Raw genomic sequence first — 15,118 nt, forward strand, 5'->3', positions numbered from 1 at the left:
ATATCCCAAAGGCTAGACCTGCTACCGGAAAGTTTCACTGGCCATGGTTGATAGTATGGATGCTTCTCCCAGTATACACTTCTCCGTTACGCTCAGCCATTAGGCCTCATGGACGTGGTTTACAGTGTATGCTTATTGCGGGAGGAAAAATATGGTCAGGTCTTCTCACAACCGGCGCAGGTATAGGAAGCTGAGGAGGTTGCCTTGACATGTTCAGTTTTAATATGGCCTCCGATACTTGGGGTGGATAACCTCGACGAGAGAGCACCACATGGCAAGAAGCAAGCTCTGTGTCTCGGCACCACAGAAAGCTGCCCAGGAAGATTTCAATACGATTCGATACCTTGAGCTTGCAGGTAGACGAGTCGGTTCATTCACTGTTTCCCGCGGGCTGTGGTAATTCATAGCATCCATAGCAAGCGGCTGCGCGCTAACTGAACATAGCCAAGGGAATGTTCTCCTGAGCGCGATGTCTCTTGTTTCTATATCCACGACCTTGTTTGTTGAATAAGGCCTTACTACGTATGCTTCCACGGAGGGCTTTAAACTTGGTTACGTAGGGACGCTCTCGGACTAACAATTCTTCACCGATAACACGGCGCACGGCTCGCGGACCTGCGTAGGGTTATTCGAAACTGAGTCATGTCTGCATATTGCGACATGGACAAGGCACATTGGGTCGGGAAAAAAAGAAAAGCAAGACATGACAAAGCAAGACATGACAAAACAAGACAAGGCAAGACAAGGAAAAAAGGAAGCTCTCTCTAGCTGCGTCGCATCTTGCAGAAATGAGATCGCCGAGCTCCTGCTCTCATTTGTAAGCGCGAACCATGACGACGAGCAAGGGAAAACGCCTTGGTCAAGCCATACGAGGGAACAAGACAAATTTGGCGTCCAACTTTCCGTCACATCAAAAACGGAGCCGGGTCGCTGGGACAAAGGGAAGCCTTGGCTAGGGCTTCGAGAAGGAAATAAACGGAGGTGGTGTCATGAATCGTGCACCGGAGATAGGGGGACACACATGCACACTGTTGTCTGTCTGTCCGTCTGCCGGTCGTGCTGGTGTGAAGGACGATCTGGAAGCAAAAGGGGCGCCAAGCCGGCAAGCTATCGCCTGGCCTCAAGCTTTTCCCGACTCAAATGAGCGCGCCTTTGATCAGGAGTCAGGAGAGATCAACACCGGTGAGGCCACGGCAATTGCTCTTTGTGGCATTGACGGCAAGTCTGTTGAACGAAGCGCGGCATATAACAAGCTCAAATATTGCAATGGGCTGTTATTGCTAATGCCGGCTTGAAAACTGGTAACCTGTTGGTGAGAGCAACCTTGCACCGAAGCCGTGATGTCGATTTGGGAACAAAGCCGAGATTGTCATCGCGAGATAGTTCAAGGTACAGGAACGGCAAACACGTCGAATCTGTGACTGTTAGCCGAAATGATATTTTTGACCACTGCGCAACTATGTCTGTACGAGACTTCGGGTTAACAGTCAACGTGCCCTGGTTGTCTGGAAAAGGCAGTCGGGAAGAAATGCCTGTCAATACCCCTGAGCTCATCAGGGGCATCATCGTCCATCGTCCATCACTATCCGGACTGGGAATGGGACGGGTAAGGGGACTGGGGTTCGGCCACATCGTAAGCCCCTCCCTTAGGCCTTGAGTGGGTGGATGTTTGGCGGATGGTAAATTGCGCTGGGGCCCTGGACCTTCTGCCCTAATAGGCGCCATTGGATGTTGAATTAAATAACCGCATGCCTGTCTCAAGGCGCGTTGTCTTGTCCCAGCTTTTCTGCAGTGGGTGGGCGAGGCTAACCTGGGAACATGACACCATGAAAATCTTGGAGCCACGGCGGCGGAAGGCCGATCTTGACAGACTTGGGATGTATTTGACTGGACAGACAACCAAGCCAGCCAGCCAAGCCGACTATTCGAGAACTCAGGGATGGCCTCGATCGTAGATAAGAAAAGCCGCTTTTGCTGGCTGTCCTCGAAAAAGGCCCTGGCATATGTAGAACTTGACCATCCCATCCATAGGCATTGCGATCTGGATGCGCTATGCATAGCGCACTTTGGAGGTTGCATTCTGCTGCAGGTACCATCTGTAGTACGGCACCGTCCCTGGCCGTCCAAAGTCCCTGCCTGGCCAGAGAGCCAAACGGCAACAATGTTGTGCCCTGCTCGGCTCTTCTTAAGCAGCGAGAGCGCCCACTCCTTATTCGGAATCAACTGTCTGACAGATGGCGGTTGGCTGCTTTGCTTCAGGCTGAGCCGCGGAATGGCTGTCGTACGACCAGTCGACGGATATGGGTGTGGGTGGAGGTTGGCGGCTCGAATCAAAGGAGTCGCCCTATCAACAAGCTTCATGCTGAACGCCGCCAGACGTAAACGGCGAAGAAGCACCTGAGCCTCTTGCTCCATTGCCAGCAATTGAGTGCAAGAATGATCGACAGCCAGGACAACCGAGAAAGCCATCCATGAAGGAGCAGGGTCCAGAATCGCAACAGAGGAACAACCAAGACAAGCCTCCAAGGGGCCTGCCTTGCAAGGAACAGGGGATTGCTGGAGCTCCTGAGTATGGCTCCACAAGATCCTCCGCGGCTCCATTTGTTCCCCGGAAGACTTGCAGCTGCTTGCCCCATATGTACCATGATGAGAGCCGGGGGTTGCGACCGAATTGTTGCTGGTCGTTGCCAGTGGGAATAATGTTGGAGGCATCGCGCTGGCTGCTGGTAGATATCGCCTCCAACTCCGAAATCGCAAACGGCGTCGGCACAGTGCGTTTTTTGAGTTGTGTAAAGCTTTCTTGGGCCTTGCTCTAGACATATTTGTGCCTGGGTAGAGTCCCGTTGTCCCGGGGCCGGACAATGTGTCTTGTTCCACGGGTGTCTTCTTGACGAAACCGTACCAAGGTACCGAGCATCCTTGGCTATTGCGGGAGCCGACTGACCACAAGGTTACGGGTCAAGCATACCATACCGTAGGGGGCTTGAAGAAGACGACTCGAAGCCCTGGACCGTCCGTACCTGGGGAGAAGCGCGGTGACCACCCGAGACCTGGTGTTTTGTTTCTGTCCATTCCAGCTGCTTGGGAGCAGTGACAACTGGAGAAACAAGGCCCTCATCGCCAGGACTTTGTTCGGCCGCAAGGGGCCGTAGACAAAACCAATCATTGTCCCGACGACAATGGGGGGCTGCAACCCCATATCGCACCAAGCTGGTCCTGCCTGTTGACCGTGTCGTGTTTTCCTTCCGGGGGTCACTGGGTTGAACCCCGTCGAGTAAGTGAACCAGCAGGATTAATTTGAGTGGATGACGGTGGAGTCGACAAGGCCCATAGGCGGCAGCCCGGAAAACAGCCCACGGAGGCTTTGGAGGAGGTACCTCTAAGACCAGCAGGTGTGCTGTGAAGCTCAAGGTCACTCTTGAGGGCAGCAAGTACACCTCCTTCTGGGTCGGACTGGGCTCGTCTTGGCCCAAGCTACGAGTAGCTAGTCCGGGTTCTAGGTATGAGTTGCTAAACAGGCACCTGGTCCTCCTCCTGAATAAGTAGAATAACATGCTACCGTCGACAGCCTTGACTGTCACGATCACCCTCGAGGCGACCCGGGTAGGGCACTGTGTCGTACCAGCAGATGACCAGCGATATCCAATGCCGTGGGCTGGTTCTCTGGTGTTGAAGCTTGTCGGAGCTGGATGGATGCCATGATCGAATTTGGCGGGAGATCACCTCAGTGGCTCTGGGTGGATGCCCTCTGACCAGCGGACGCATCCAGTGGTCGTGTCCGCTGCAATCTGGGTTGCAATCTGGTTTGTGGTGGTGCGCCTCCAGACTTGCATCCAGCTCGGGCTAGGTCCCTCCGCTGCTAGGGCGAGGCTCTAGCCCTGTTCGCTGCTCGGAAAGGCCTGGCTCGGCTTCTCAGTGGGCGAGGTGAGCTTCTGATGGAAGCTCGGGTGGGCTTAGTTGATGGTTCCCAGTCCGAGGTCAGGGGCTGGTCTGTTGTTGATGCTGTGCATGTAATGTAATATGAGAGTACTGCTGCACAAAGTCCCGTCGCCTCGAGGAGGGGGCAAGACAGCTCAGCTCCAGGCTGCGACTTGGATCATAGTCGACGGTAAGTGTCTCCGATAAAGGAGGGCATTGCACGTTTAAAGTTGGAATGAGATATCCAAACGTAGGTGGTGATGTCGATGATGATGGCCATGGAGCCCGTACATGAAGAGGATGCCATTTGAGTGGATGATGGATCAATGGATGGATGGAAGCCCGGAAGAAGTGCACAAAAAGGGTCGGGGCGACGGCGACGGCCGCAGGGTTCTAGTTGCAGGTGCGGTGCGTGCGTCTCCTTGGTGGAAGTCCACTGTAAATTGACGGCGGGGCCTTGGAGATATCGAGGTACATTGAATTTGGTTTGGACGTTGAGAGGGACGATGTACCCGTCTTGGGGCGGACCGAGGCAGCGCGGCAGAGCGTTACTCCTACTTGTCTTGCGTCGTCCACGATAGCATCAAGAACCGCAAAACAATACCCGAATACCCCAAGCTACCTGCAATACAGCTGACTTTGAGGAACCGGCCGAAATTCTGCCCGTCCGCAGCTGTCGATATTTGGGATGGATGGTGGTCATGTCCTAGGTCCCGTCCTCCAGCTAAGGCATTGTGCTGCGACTGGCTCGCCCGCCGCCCGCGCCCACACTCACCCACTCGACGCACACACCCCCCTGTAGCTTGCATTCCCTCCCCCCCTAAAGGGCCCCTACCACTAGCAATCCTCCTCTCCTCGCTCCCTCTCCCTCTCCGGCCATCTCCCTCTCCACTCGCACTGCAGTTTGTCCATTTCCATCCATTCATCCACCGACCTCAGCCGGCCGAGCCTCTGTTTCCGCCCATCGTCAATTTCTCCTCTCGATCGCCGCTCCTTTCTGCTTTGCTCTGCTCTCCTCGAGCTCGACTTGGACCTGAGCATCGTCGTCTTCCCCTCGACTTCGTTCTCGCCCTCGACACCGCTTCCGAAACACCCCATCCCGCTCTCCGTCTCGCTCCTCGCGCGTCCGTCGTTCGATCACAATGAATTCTCAAGGCCCCAGCGATGTGTCGCCCGAGGCCATGCAGTCGCGCATCCAGCAGGCCCGTCGCGAAGCTGAGACTCTGAAGGACCGAATCAAGAGGAAGAAGGATGACCTCGCCGACACAACCCGTATGTGCTTCTCCTCGTTTGCTCTCCCCTGGCGGATGTGATGGCCCGTCACATCAACTCCCGCGATGATTGCATGGACGTGAACTGTAAACAAGGCTTCCATGCGCTCTCAACGCCATTCCGACATTGTCTTGTTCTTGCTGTAGAAATCAATGCTAACGCGGTCTTTCCAATCCACCAGTTCGCGCTGTCGCGCAACAGGCCCACGAGCCTATCCCCAAGAACCAGCTGATGAAGGCCAAGCGGACGCTCAAGGGTCATCTGGCCAAGATTTATGCTATGCACTGGTCTACCGACCGGAGACACCTCGTCTCTGCCTCTCAGGACGGCAAGCTCATTATCTGGGATGCTTACACGACCAACAAGGTCCACGCTATCCCCCTCCGTTCATCTTGGGTCATGACCTGCGCCTACGCCCCCAGCGGCAACTTTGTTGCTTGCGGTGGTCTCGACAATATCTGCTCTATCTACAACCTTAATCAGCAACGCGATGGCCCCACGCGTGTCGCTCGCGAGCTCTCTGGCCACGCCGGCTACCTGTCCTGCTGCCGCTTTATCAACGACCGCAGCATCCTCACCTCGTCAGGTGATATGACTTGTATGAAGTGGGATATTGAGACTGGCCAGAAGGTGACCGAGTTTGCCGACCATCTCGGCGACGTCATGAGCATCAGCCTCAACCCGACCAACCAGAACACCTTCATTTCCGGTGCTTGCGACGCCTTCGCCAAGCTCTGGGATATCCGCGCCGGCAAGGCCGTCCAGACCTTTGCTGGCCACGAGTCCGATATCAACGCCATCCAGTTCTTCCCTGACGGCCACTCGTTTGTGACCGGATCCGACGATGCCACTTGCCGTCTCTTTGATATTCGCGCTGATCGTGAACTCAACCTCTACGGGGTAAGTGTGGGTCTGGCAAATTGGCTCCTGAGTCTACGCTAACGCAATTGGTAGTCTGAGTCCATTCTCTGTGGCATCACCTCGGTAGCCACATCCGTCTCTGGACGATTGCTCTTTGCTGGATATGATGACTTCGAGTGCAAGGTGAGCATTGTTGTCTGGCTCGTGACATTGGTTTCGAGCGTGTTAGTAAATCTACTCCTACTAACACGATATAGGTGTGGGATATTACTCGGGGTGAGAAGGTTGGATCTCTCGTCGGCCACGAGAACCGAGTCAGCTGCTTGGGCGTGAGCAACGACGGCACAAGCTTGTGCACAGGCTCATGGGATTCTCTGGTGAGTAAACTGCCGAACCATCAACGGCGCTACAGGCGTACTCTCTGTCTGGCTCGGAATGCTGGGATGGGTTTCTATAACGGAGTCGTGACTAACATGATCGCCAGCTTAAAATCTGGGCCTACTAAACGCTGTTTGCGACCACGATGGACCTTTTGTCTGGATTACAAATGCCAGTACGCGCCGCGGCCTCTATACCATCTGCGTTCAAACGATTATATCACCCACCGATTTCGAACAGGACCAACGACGCCCATCACAGTCGCGACTATTGGCGTACGCAGGACGACGTGACGAACCGCACCTATCTCTCACACATACCCTCTACAGACGACTTTCCCCGGCCGGACGCACGCGAGAATTCGAATGTGGACTGTTTTCCCGTGGTGGACTTGGGAAAGAAGATACACTGGCTGATGCGATACCTCCATTTCTTTTATTTTTCGTCGTTGTTTTCCTCATCGTTTCTTGTCTCCCTCCGCACTGCAAAATTCTCTGCACCATAGTTTCCCCTTTTCTGACACAACTTGGGTTGTTAGTAATGGGTGGTTGTATTACTGGATGGGTTTCCTCTGTGTTCTTCAGTTACCCCCTGTATGCGCCTCGAGTCTCCGCGGCACGCACTTCTCGGTTCCGACCGTTTTTCTACTACAAAGCGATAATTCAACGAGCCGGGGTCAGCTGCGGGAGGAGGAGTTGACGGCTATACCGAGAAAAAATTTCAGACCTCGAGATAATACACCATGATGTTTCAAAAGCTATCCCACACTTGCCGCCTGCCCATCGTTCTCGGTCGCTGGCGTATATCACGAATTCTGAAACCACTCGGAGGCTCTCTGGACGGACTCGGCTGGATGGACGTGTTTGCCGGCGGAGTTGTTGCGATTGGAAGGAGAGTAGCCATGAGCTCAGCTCAGGTGAGTAACGACTTTATCGGGAACTCGACTCTTGAGGCGGCTCATCTGGCTTGAGGAATGTCCCTTGGAGGACCAGTTGATTCTCCGGACATGGTGTTTTCGATGAATGGTTTCTATGCTGTCATGGTTGTCTCGGATCCCCACATTGCACTGTTTCTTGATTTAGTTATTACATTGTACGGATGGTCCCATCTGGACTGAGATCCCTCATCGACGATTGAGGGATAAGGATATGGTTGCGTCATGACTCGGGAGGCTATCATGCGTTGATTTTGAAATGTTGCAGCGGTCATGGAGAGATTCGCAGGGAGATGGGAGGATAGAGGAGATAGATATTTAATGGTCCCCTTTTTGAGACTCGGCTTCTCATCGTCATGGTGATGTCTTGTGTGATTAATTATAGGAGAGAAGGGAAGGACTGAAGTATCATGATGTGAAAAGATGTATGCGATATTTGGGGAGCAAGGGAATCAGACATGCCGCAACACAATATGCAAACATGGACGGGTGACGGGCAGGGCAATACCACCGCTTCAACTGAGTCTCATGGCCATTTTATAACTCTTGGCTGGTGACAGAGGGGATGAATGGAGGTTGAAGCATGTTGAACATATACCTTCTTGGCTCGCTGGTACTCTCACAGCCCAAGGTCTGGTAGTGATCACAGTCTCGTCTTCTCTGAAACGAGCACGTGCAAACGAGTAAGGTGCGGTTGCAAGATTGATAGTCCTCAAAGCTGGGGCCATGTGCAGTCTTTAAAGACAAACAGTGCTGCTATCGGGGAGTCGGACAAGCTGAATGAACCAGGGAACCAACAACTCTCCCACTCCCACCCGCAGCATTGGTCATCAGGAGACAAAGACAAATGAAGATGCACGTTATATGACGATGGCTTGACGGAAGAAGCAAGAATACACAATGTGGAAAAAAACAAACAAAAAAAAGACTGGCGCCTCTTGTTGGACCGTTGGGTCACACATCACGGGATGGAGTCGATATGCGCTGTCGAGCATTGGTATTACGAGAGCGCGTACCTCATGATGGTCCGAGACTGATCGAGTCCACAGTTTCTGCATCTTCGATGGAACAAGAAGATGGTCTCGATACTGAGGAAAAGTCATTAAGGAGAGGGTGTAGCATGGAGATTACAGCGTTGTAGTCTGGCAGACTTGGATCTTAAGATGTGCGTTAATGCTTCAGCCCTCTTTCATCAAGGAGTAGAAGCCAAGGAGAGCGGTCAACGATGAAAATGCCCCAAGGAGGCTCTACCGACGCCGTCTGTTCTAGAAAAGTTCGGCGATGCCGGGGTGCTGCTACCTCAAGCCTCAAAGGGACCCGCCACGAAAGCCTGGCGCAATTTGCGGGCATTGAGGGCATCTCGCGTGTTGTGGCTTGAGGAGGAACGTGCTATGAATAGAATTGCAAGTCAAGTCGTGGGGGGGGCAAGTGAGGTTATTGAGCATGGACTTGCTTTTTTACATGCTCCTCGAATTACTGAGGCTTTAATGAGGGTTGGTGATGGGAGGGTCTGGGGAAATAACGGTCGTGGTTGATCTTGATGTGCATTAGGAGGTCGGCAGAGGGCGCTAGAAGAAACGATTGTGGGTTGATTGTGGTTTGAATGACTGGCGATTCTGACGCTATTCTCGGCGAGTGCTTTCTTTTGTTTGAAAGTACCGTAGCATGGCTCGTCTTTGTCTGGTGTTGTTGGTCTTTGATGCAGCCAAGCCCTCTTCTTACATCGAACCACGGGACAAGGCTGAAGCGTCAGACACGAGCAAAGTAAACAAAGAAGGACGAAATGGACCCGGGCGTCAGAAAATGCACGCATGATGCCATGGTTCTCAAAGAACAAAGCCATCTGCCCGGCTGCTCTCGCCGAGTCTCTGCGTTCCGTTCCGGCAATGCACTCATGGGTTCGTCAGAAGCTACAAGGTTGCCAGTCAGCGATGCACCCTGCTCGTTCTCGACTTTCTTTTCAGCTCTCGCTCTCTCAAGCAAAACGTAGTGTGAAAGAAGAGCCGAGGCCGTCCTCGTGCCCATGCTTGCTCGTCGTCACAGCCGCGCCGTGTGGACGTTTCCGGAAACTCTGGATTCCGCAGGTAGCGCCACCGCCATTGTTCTCATCGTGACTTGGCTGAGTGAGACCAAGGAAGAAAAAACAAAGCAAAGCCTCAATTCATTCATGGCTGGGGCTTATTCGAGAAGCCTGTGCGGGATGATTGCCAAAACCATGCATCCACGACTCGGTGGTTGACACAAATATCAAAGCAGTCTTTGTTCTGAGACTCTTGGTTCTTTGCAGGCCATATTTGCGTCAACTCTAAAGCCTCGTGTGGCAGGTTGCAACGCTCGGAAGTCGCGTGCGCCATCATCGGCTCTTCTCTCTTCACCGTCTGTTTCGACGAGCGAGATCAGTGTCCCCCATGTCGTTTACTGGTGTGAAACAAGAGCGTGAAACAAGGGCGGTTTGCGCTAGCTTCGGTCTAAGCCCGTGGGACGGGGACGGGACAGATGAAGAGTCGTCATGCTCATGCTAAGATGCTGGGGGATGAGTAAGAGGTAGGATCGGGTAGGGAAGACCGGGCGATATCAGAACCTGGTATTGAATGCCGGGACTAGGGATTGGCTGAGACGAACCGTGTTTTTCCTGTTGGAATTCGGAAGCAGCGTGGTCGAGGCAACGTCGGATGGGATGACAATCGAGTTGCGTCTTGGTCTTCGCCGCCGCCCGGTATGAAATGTGACGAGTGAATCAATCATCTTACGTTGGTAGGAAATGGATGGAATCCTACACCTCGTGGATATTTGACTTGGGAAGGCTTGGTGGTGAGACCCATGTCCCAGTCGGCAGATGGAGTGGAGGACTGTCTCGCATGTGATTGGTTCCCAGACACGAAATGGTTGGCCAGAAGATGCCTGCACTTCATGCCAGGAACCCGAGGCACCTCAGAGTCTGTTTCTGGACAGCCGCATGCTGCAGAGACCCGTTCTCACTTGAACGAGCTGCTGCAGTGGGCGATTCAGCGGGCGGGGTGGGACGCTTCAGGTGTTGCTGCTGGGCTGTTGCTGACTGAGAGTTCCGTCGGGTTGGTCAGGGCAGGGCTCACAACTCAACACCACGCAATATTCATGTTTGCATCACCAACGGCGTCTGGAACCACCAGAATTCCTCATCTCTCACCTGCTTGCGCCCCTGAGCAGCGCATCCGTCCATTCTGTCACTGCTGCATCAAGCTCATTTCTTGACCATTGACTTTCTCGGCCAGGTGACCCCCGTAGCGCAACGTCGCCATTTCCCATCCCATCCGTGACAGACCCCCCCGGTCATGCCGATGCCCAAAACAAGACACCAACCCTCCAGCCGCCCGTCCGCCACGCACCAAGAGGAGAAACCGTTTGGTTTTTTGAGCCCCCCTCTGCTAGACTAATCCCTGTCAGTCTGTGGCGACCGCGCCCCTGGCTACTGGTGTGGCTTGCAGATTTCATCGACCTTCTGGTCTTTCGTTGTCGCATCACCGCCCGACCCTTCATCCACCTCCACCTCCACCTCCAACGCAAGCAGCGCAGTCATCAGCTCCGTCGCATTCCCCCTTCTTCGCAACCCTCTGCGCGCGCCCTGCAACGTGCGCTCGATCCCTGTTTCGCCCGACTCTTGCGCCCTCGTCCAACGTGTCGTCGCGACCCCGTTTCTCGGTTCACGAGGTGGCTCGACCGCGTTCCTCTCTTGTTTCTCGTCAACCTTGCTCCCGACTCCTTACATTCCTCTCTCCGTACGTCGTCACTCGACCCAGTTCTGAAACAGCCCGACTCCCAAAAGAGGATCCGCTTCCTCCGCTTTGTCGACTCTGCCCTCCGTTCCCAGCTCCCGATCTCACCGCCCTTGCCCTTGTCTCGACACTCCTCCAGGCTTCAATCTTCGGCTTTCGCCTTGTGCCTTGTTCCTCACCCCTGCTCCACATCTTCCAGAACGATACCCGTCTCCAAAGTCCAAACCCTGACGCTGTTCTGACGCTGCCCTCCATCAACCACACCCTCCCTCGAGATACATATTAAGAGCCTCCCCCCCACCAACTTGCCCACCATGTCAACTGCTGCTCAAGAAGAGTTCAACGACCTAGTCGCCAAGAACACCCATCGCGAGACTCTCCACCCTGAAGACCGCTACGACTCTGATCTTGAAGATCTCGACGAGGAAGACACCTTTCGCAACAACCAGATCGACGCCGCTATGCGTATGCCTACTATGGATCGCCTCACTGGCGCTGGTGCCACTGATATCAAACTTCCCCCGGCCTCTTTCGACAGCGGCCGCTCCACCGGCGTCAAGGGCGTCATCGCTGATGCTCGAAACTACGAGGCTGCCCGCAAGAACAAATGGCGACACCGTGTGCGCACTGCTCGCAACAGCATCTTTGGCATCGATGCCGCCGTCCAGCCTCCCCCCAGGAGCGAGACCAGCGAGTCCGAAGATGATGTCAAGAGTGATGCCGATGAGGAGTCTTTCCTCCAGCAGTGGAGGGAGAGCCGAAGGCGCGAACTCGAGAGCGAGGCCAACCGTGCTGTGAGGAACCGGAGAACCAGCCCCAGTGTTCGCATCTATGGCAGACTGGATGAGGTGGATGCTCTGGGATATCTCGACGCTATTGAGAAGGTGGGACGGGAAACCACCGTTGTCGTCTTTGTCTATGACCATGAGGTATGTTCAACCACTTCCCACTTGAGATGGAACACAATGCTAACTTGCGCAGTGCGAGGTTTCGGCTACTATCGAGTCGGCACTTATGCCTCTGGTTAAGAACAACCCCGAGGTTCACTTTGTCAAGGTCCACTACGAGGAGATCGAATTTGACAACGCCGCCGTGCCAGCTATGCTGGCTTACCGGAATCAGGGCGACCTGTTTGCCAACCTGACCGGTCTGATCGAGATGATCCCCGACGACGAGATCTTTGGCACCTCGTCGCTGAAGGAGCTCTTCCAGAAGCACACCATCCTATGATATGTCCGGACCATATCACGCTATATCACAAACACTCTACACTTAATGCGGCCATGTCTACGACAACAATCACTATTACTTCTCGTAGTCGTCAGGCCACCTTGACGACTCTTATTACGATACCCCAGACACAGCGCTAGCTCCCACAGGAGGGATAGATTCACGCTGGCCTTTTTTTGTTTTCTTTGTCATATCGGTGGAGTTTGGATGCCACGGGAGTCTGCACTGCACTGCCTTTTTACAGTCTGAACTCGGGTTGAAAGAGTGTGATGAGCATTGGAATGAAGACGGGCGGAGCCCATGGGATAGAATACGGGAATTCATGGGATGAAGATTAGAGATACCCTGCCTTATACATGGACACCTGGGTACTTGGGATAGGAAGGGAAAGGGGAGATACTATGAACTCGCTTGACACTGAATTACACGAATAATCATGAGATTGGACGTCCACCTTGGCAGTATAGAAGCATCAATCAAAGATTCCAAACATTTGATCGTCCCGTTTAAGTGATTGGATAAACAAACACTGCTGCTTTTGCCTGGGTACTAGCCGTGCTAGGGCAGGTAAGACAGCAATGAGACAGACTACTGACACAAGACTGATTTTCGGGATTAGACAGAAGATACCGAGGATATAGTCTGCAGAGTCCTCACAAAGAAGTGTCACAAGCTGTCTTCTTCTTTGGTGGAGGCTTGTCGTGAATAAGCCGGAAGTCAGTGGTGGTTCAAGTCCGAGAGTCGTGGCGGTTCCAGAGCCTCACTACAAACTCGGTGTGTTTCAAAAGGAGGGCAAAGCCCGGTACTTCGAAAGTGAAGTTGCCCGTGGTTGCCGTGAGTTAGCATGTGTGTTGCTAAAGGATTCTCTATGGTTGGTCAAAGTGGTTTTGAGGAGTCATCTTGAGACAAAAGGGTGAGGATGCATATAGACACGCACGAGTTGTTGGTGCCGTACGCACGAGAGTCTTACGTCATACGACGCCCAGACAACTTTAAAGAGATACGGCCCGCCAAGGGGATGAAAGACAAGACAGCACTTTAGCCCTGAGGGAAAGCGAGAAACACTCGGACAGATTCAGCCCCCCCACGTTGGGCTCAAAGGGTTCTTTGAGATCTGGAGGCAATGATATGGCGCAAGGGAGAGCGACAGCGGTGAGCAGATAGCAATCAAGTTGACTATCCCGTAGAAGGCCTAAACTGTCGAGTGAACGAGTCGGTTTCGGCGGTTAATGGCGAACCTGGCCTGACAGGAGACGCAAAGGAGGTTGTCGAGATGCTCACGCGGGCCAAAAGTGGATTGATGGAGCGAGGGAAGAGGTCTCAAATACCCCGCAGTTGCGCTAGGGAGAGTCACGACGGTTCTTGGTGGGGGGCGGAGCTTGCGATAGCGGCATGCACGACGATAACGATGGCATCAGTGACAGCACCCTTGGTTGAAGCCGAGGGAGATCTACAAGAGGAAGAGAAGGGGATATAGAGGCCTCTTGATCAGTGAAGTTGAGTCCATATATAGCCCTGTTTCTCGTCAGGACTTCCAGCAAAGAGAAGCAGGCTGAACATGGGACTTAGGGGACCTTTGATCTGACGTGAATGGCATGGATGGGGGGGCATTGGTGGATCCTTCAAGGTGCTGCCGACAGGGACCCCAGTTTAAGTGACGACAGTGAGGGACAGGAAGGCATCAAAGATGAGAAACACTTTGGCCGTCAATGAAGGAGAGAAAACTGTGTTTTTGTTGAATATGCAAGACTAGAGATGCTCAAACTGTAGTCATTGGCCTTGACTCTTTTCTCCGCCGCTGGTAGAGTTCAGGTACAATACCTAATGGAAATCCAGAGGTAGCATGTACATCGATATCTGCCTCAGCGTGATCCACCGCACCTCATGCTCTGTCAGCCGTCCTTCTTTATGTGAATTGTCCTGCTTGTCTGCCTTGGTCCAGCCTGCTTCTTCCTCTCTTCTCCGGCACCAAAAGGCACTTCTTTCAACCTCATGGAAACACTTTCTCATCTCTCCTGCTGTCCGTTTGATATCCCCGGCTTTTGCGCTGGCCTGACGCCAAGAGTGCCTCCCATCTTATCAGCAGCTCCCGAGCTAAATTAATCCATCCATATCCACGACACGACCCAAACTCCCGGACTGTGCGCCTATCAAAGTCACACCCGTTTTCTGCGACATCCTCCCCCATCAAAGGTCTTCGTCTTCAGGGCAAGAGAACGCCAGGGCTTTCGTTTGACTTTTTTGTCCCTCATCCCTCGACATCGCCCCCCTCTGCCTGCGACGACGCTTTTTATTCACCCGAGCTTAAAACCTGCAGAGTGCGCTTTTGCCCAACCCAAGGACCGCATCTGCTTCTCCACCTGTTGTTTGCCTCGTTCTCGGTCAAAGGACAGCCCCAGGCAGGCAACCAGCTCGAGACGCCTTCACCACACGGACCCGGAGGAACCTGGACCAGCGATTCTACGGACCGTGAAGGCCACACTTCGGCCTCTTCTAAACATCTGTTAGTTTTTCTTTCCTTTCCCTTCAACTTCTCCTCCTCCCAACTTCCTCTTCGACTCATCGCAATTACACCTTCACCTTGATGCCCTGAGGCTGTCTTTCCCCGCCATCCATCCATCGCCTCCTACGCCTACTCCCCCTCCCCATTTCCCGGCCATCCGCTCACCCCTCACCTCTTCATCCCGCACTCTTTTGCCCCTCGTCGACTTCACCTGACACCTCATCATTTCATCCTCGACAGGCTGTACCCGCTGCTATGAAGCTGGTGATG

The 15,118-nt window shown here is 53.6% G+C and overlaps 2 protein-coding genes across 2 annotated transcripts; both read left to right on the forward strand.

Annotated features, from left to right (window-relative positions):
* The first annotated feature begins 4,809 nt into the window (after positions 1-4,809).
* Positions 4,810-7,699, forward strand: NECHADRAFT_104764 (uncharacterized protein). The gene is made up of 5 exons (XM_003044756.1): positions 4,810-5,190; positions 5,372-6,090; positions 6,145-6,234; positions 6,309-6,428; positions 6,536-7,699. Exons 1-5 carry the CDS (start codon positions 5,061-5,063, stop codon positions 6,554-6,556), a joined length of 1,080 nt encoding a protein of 359 aa, XP_003044802.1. The 5' UTR covers positions 4,810-5,060; the 3' UTR covers positions 6,557-7,699.
* Positions 7,700-11,429: 3,730 nt separating this feature from the next.
* Positions 11,430-12,345, forward strand: NECHADRAFT_43329 (uncharacterized protein; the record flags this gene model as incomplete). Its single annotated transcript, XM_003044757.1, has 2 exons — positions 11,430-12,044; positions 12,097-12,345. The coding sequence occupies 2 exons, from the start codon at positions 11,430-11,432 to the stop codon at positions 12,343-12,345; spliced, it is 864 nt and encodes a 287-aa protein (XP_003044803.1).
* Between the last annotated feature and the right edge of the window lie 2,773 nt (positions 12,346-15,118).

The sequence above is a fragment of the Fusarium vanettenii genome, assembly GCF_000151355.1.
Source record: "Fusarium vanettenii 77-13-4 chromosome 6 genomic scaffold NECHAsca_20_chr6_4_0, whole genome shotgun sequence".
Taxonomy (NCBI): domain Eukaryota; kingdom Fungi; phylum Ascomycota; class Sordariomycetes; order Hypocreales; family Nectriaceae; genus Fusarium; species Fusarium vanettenii.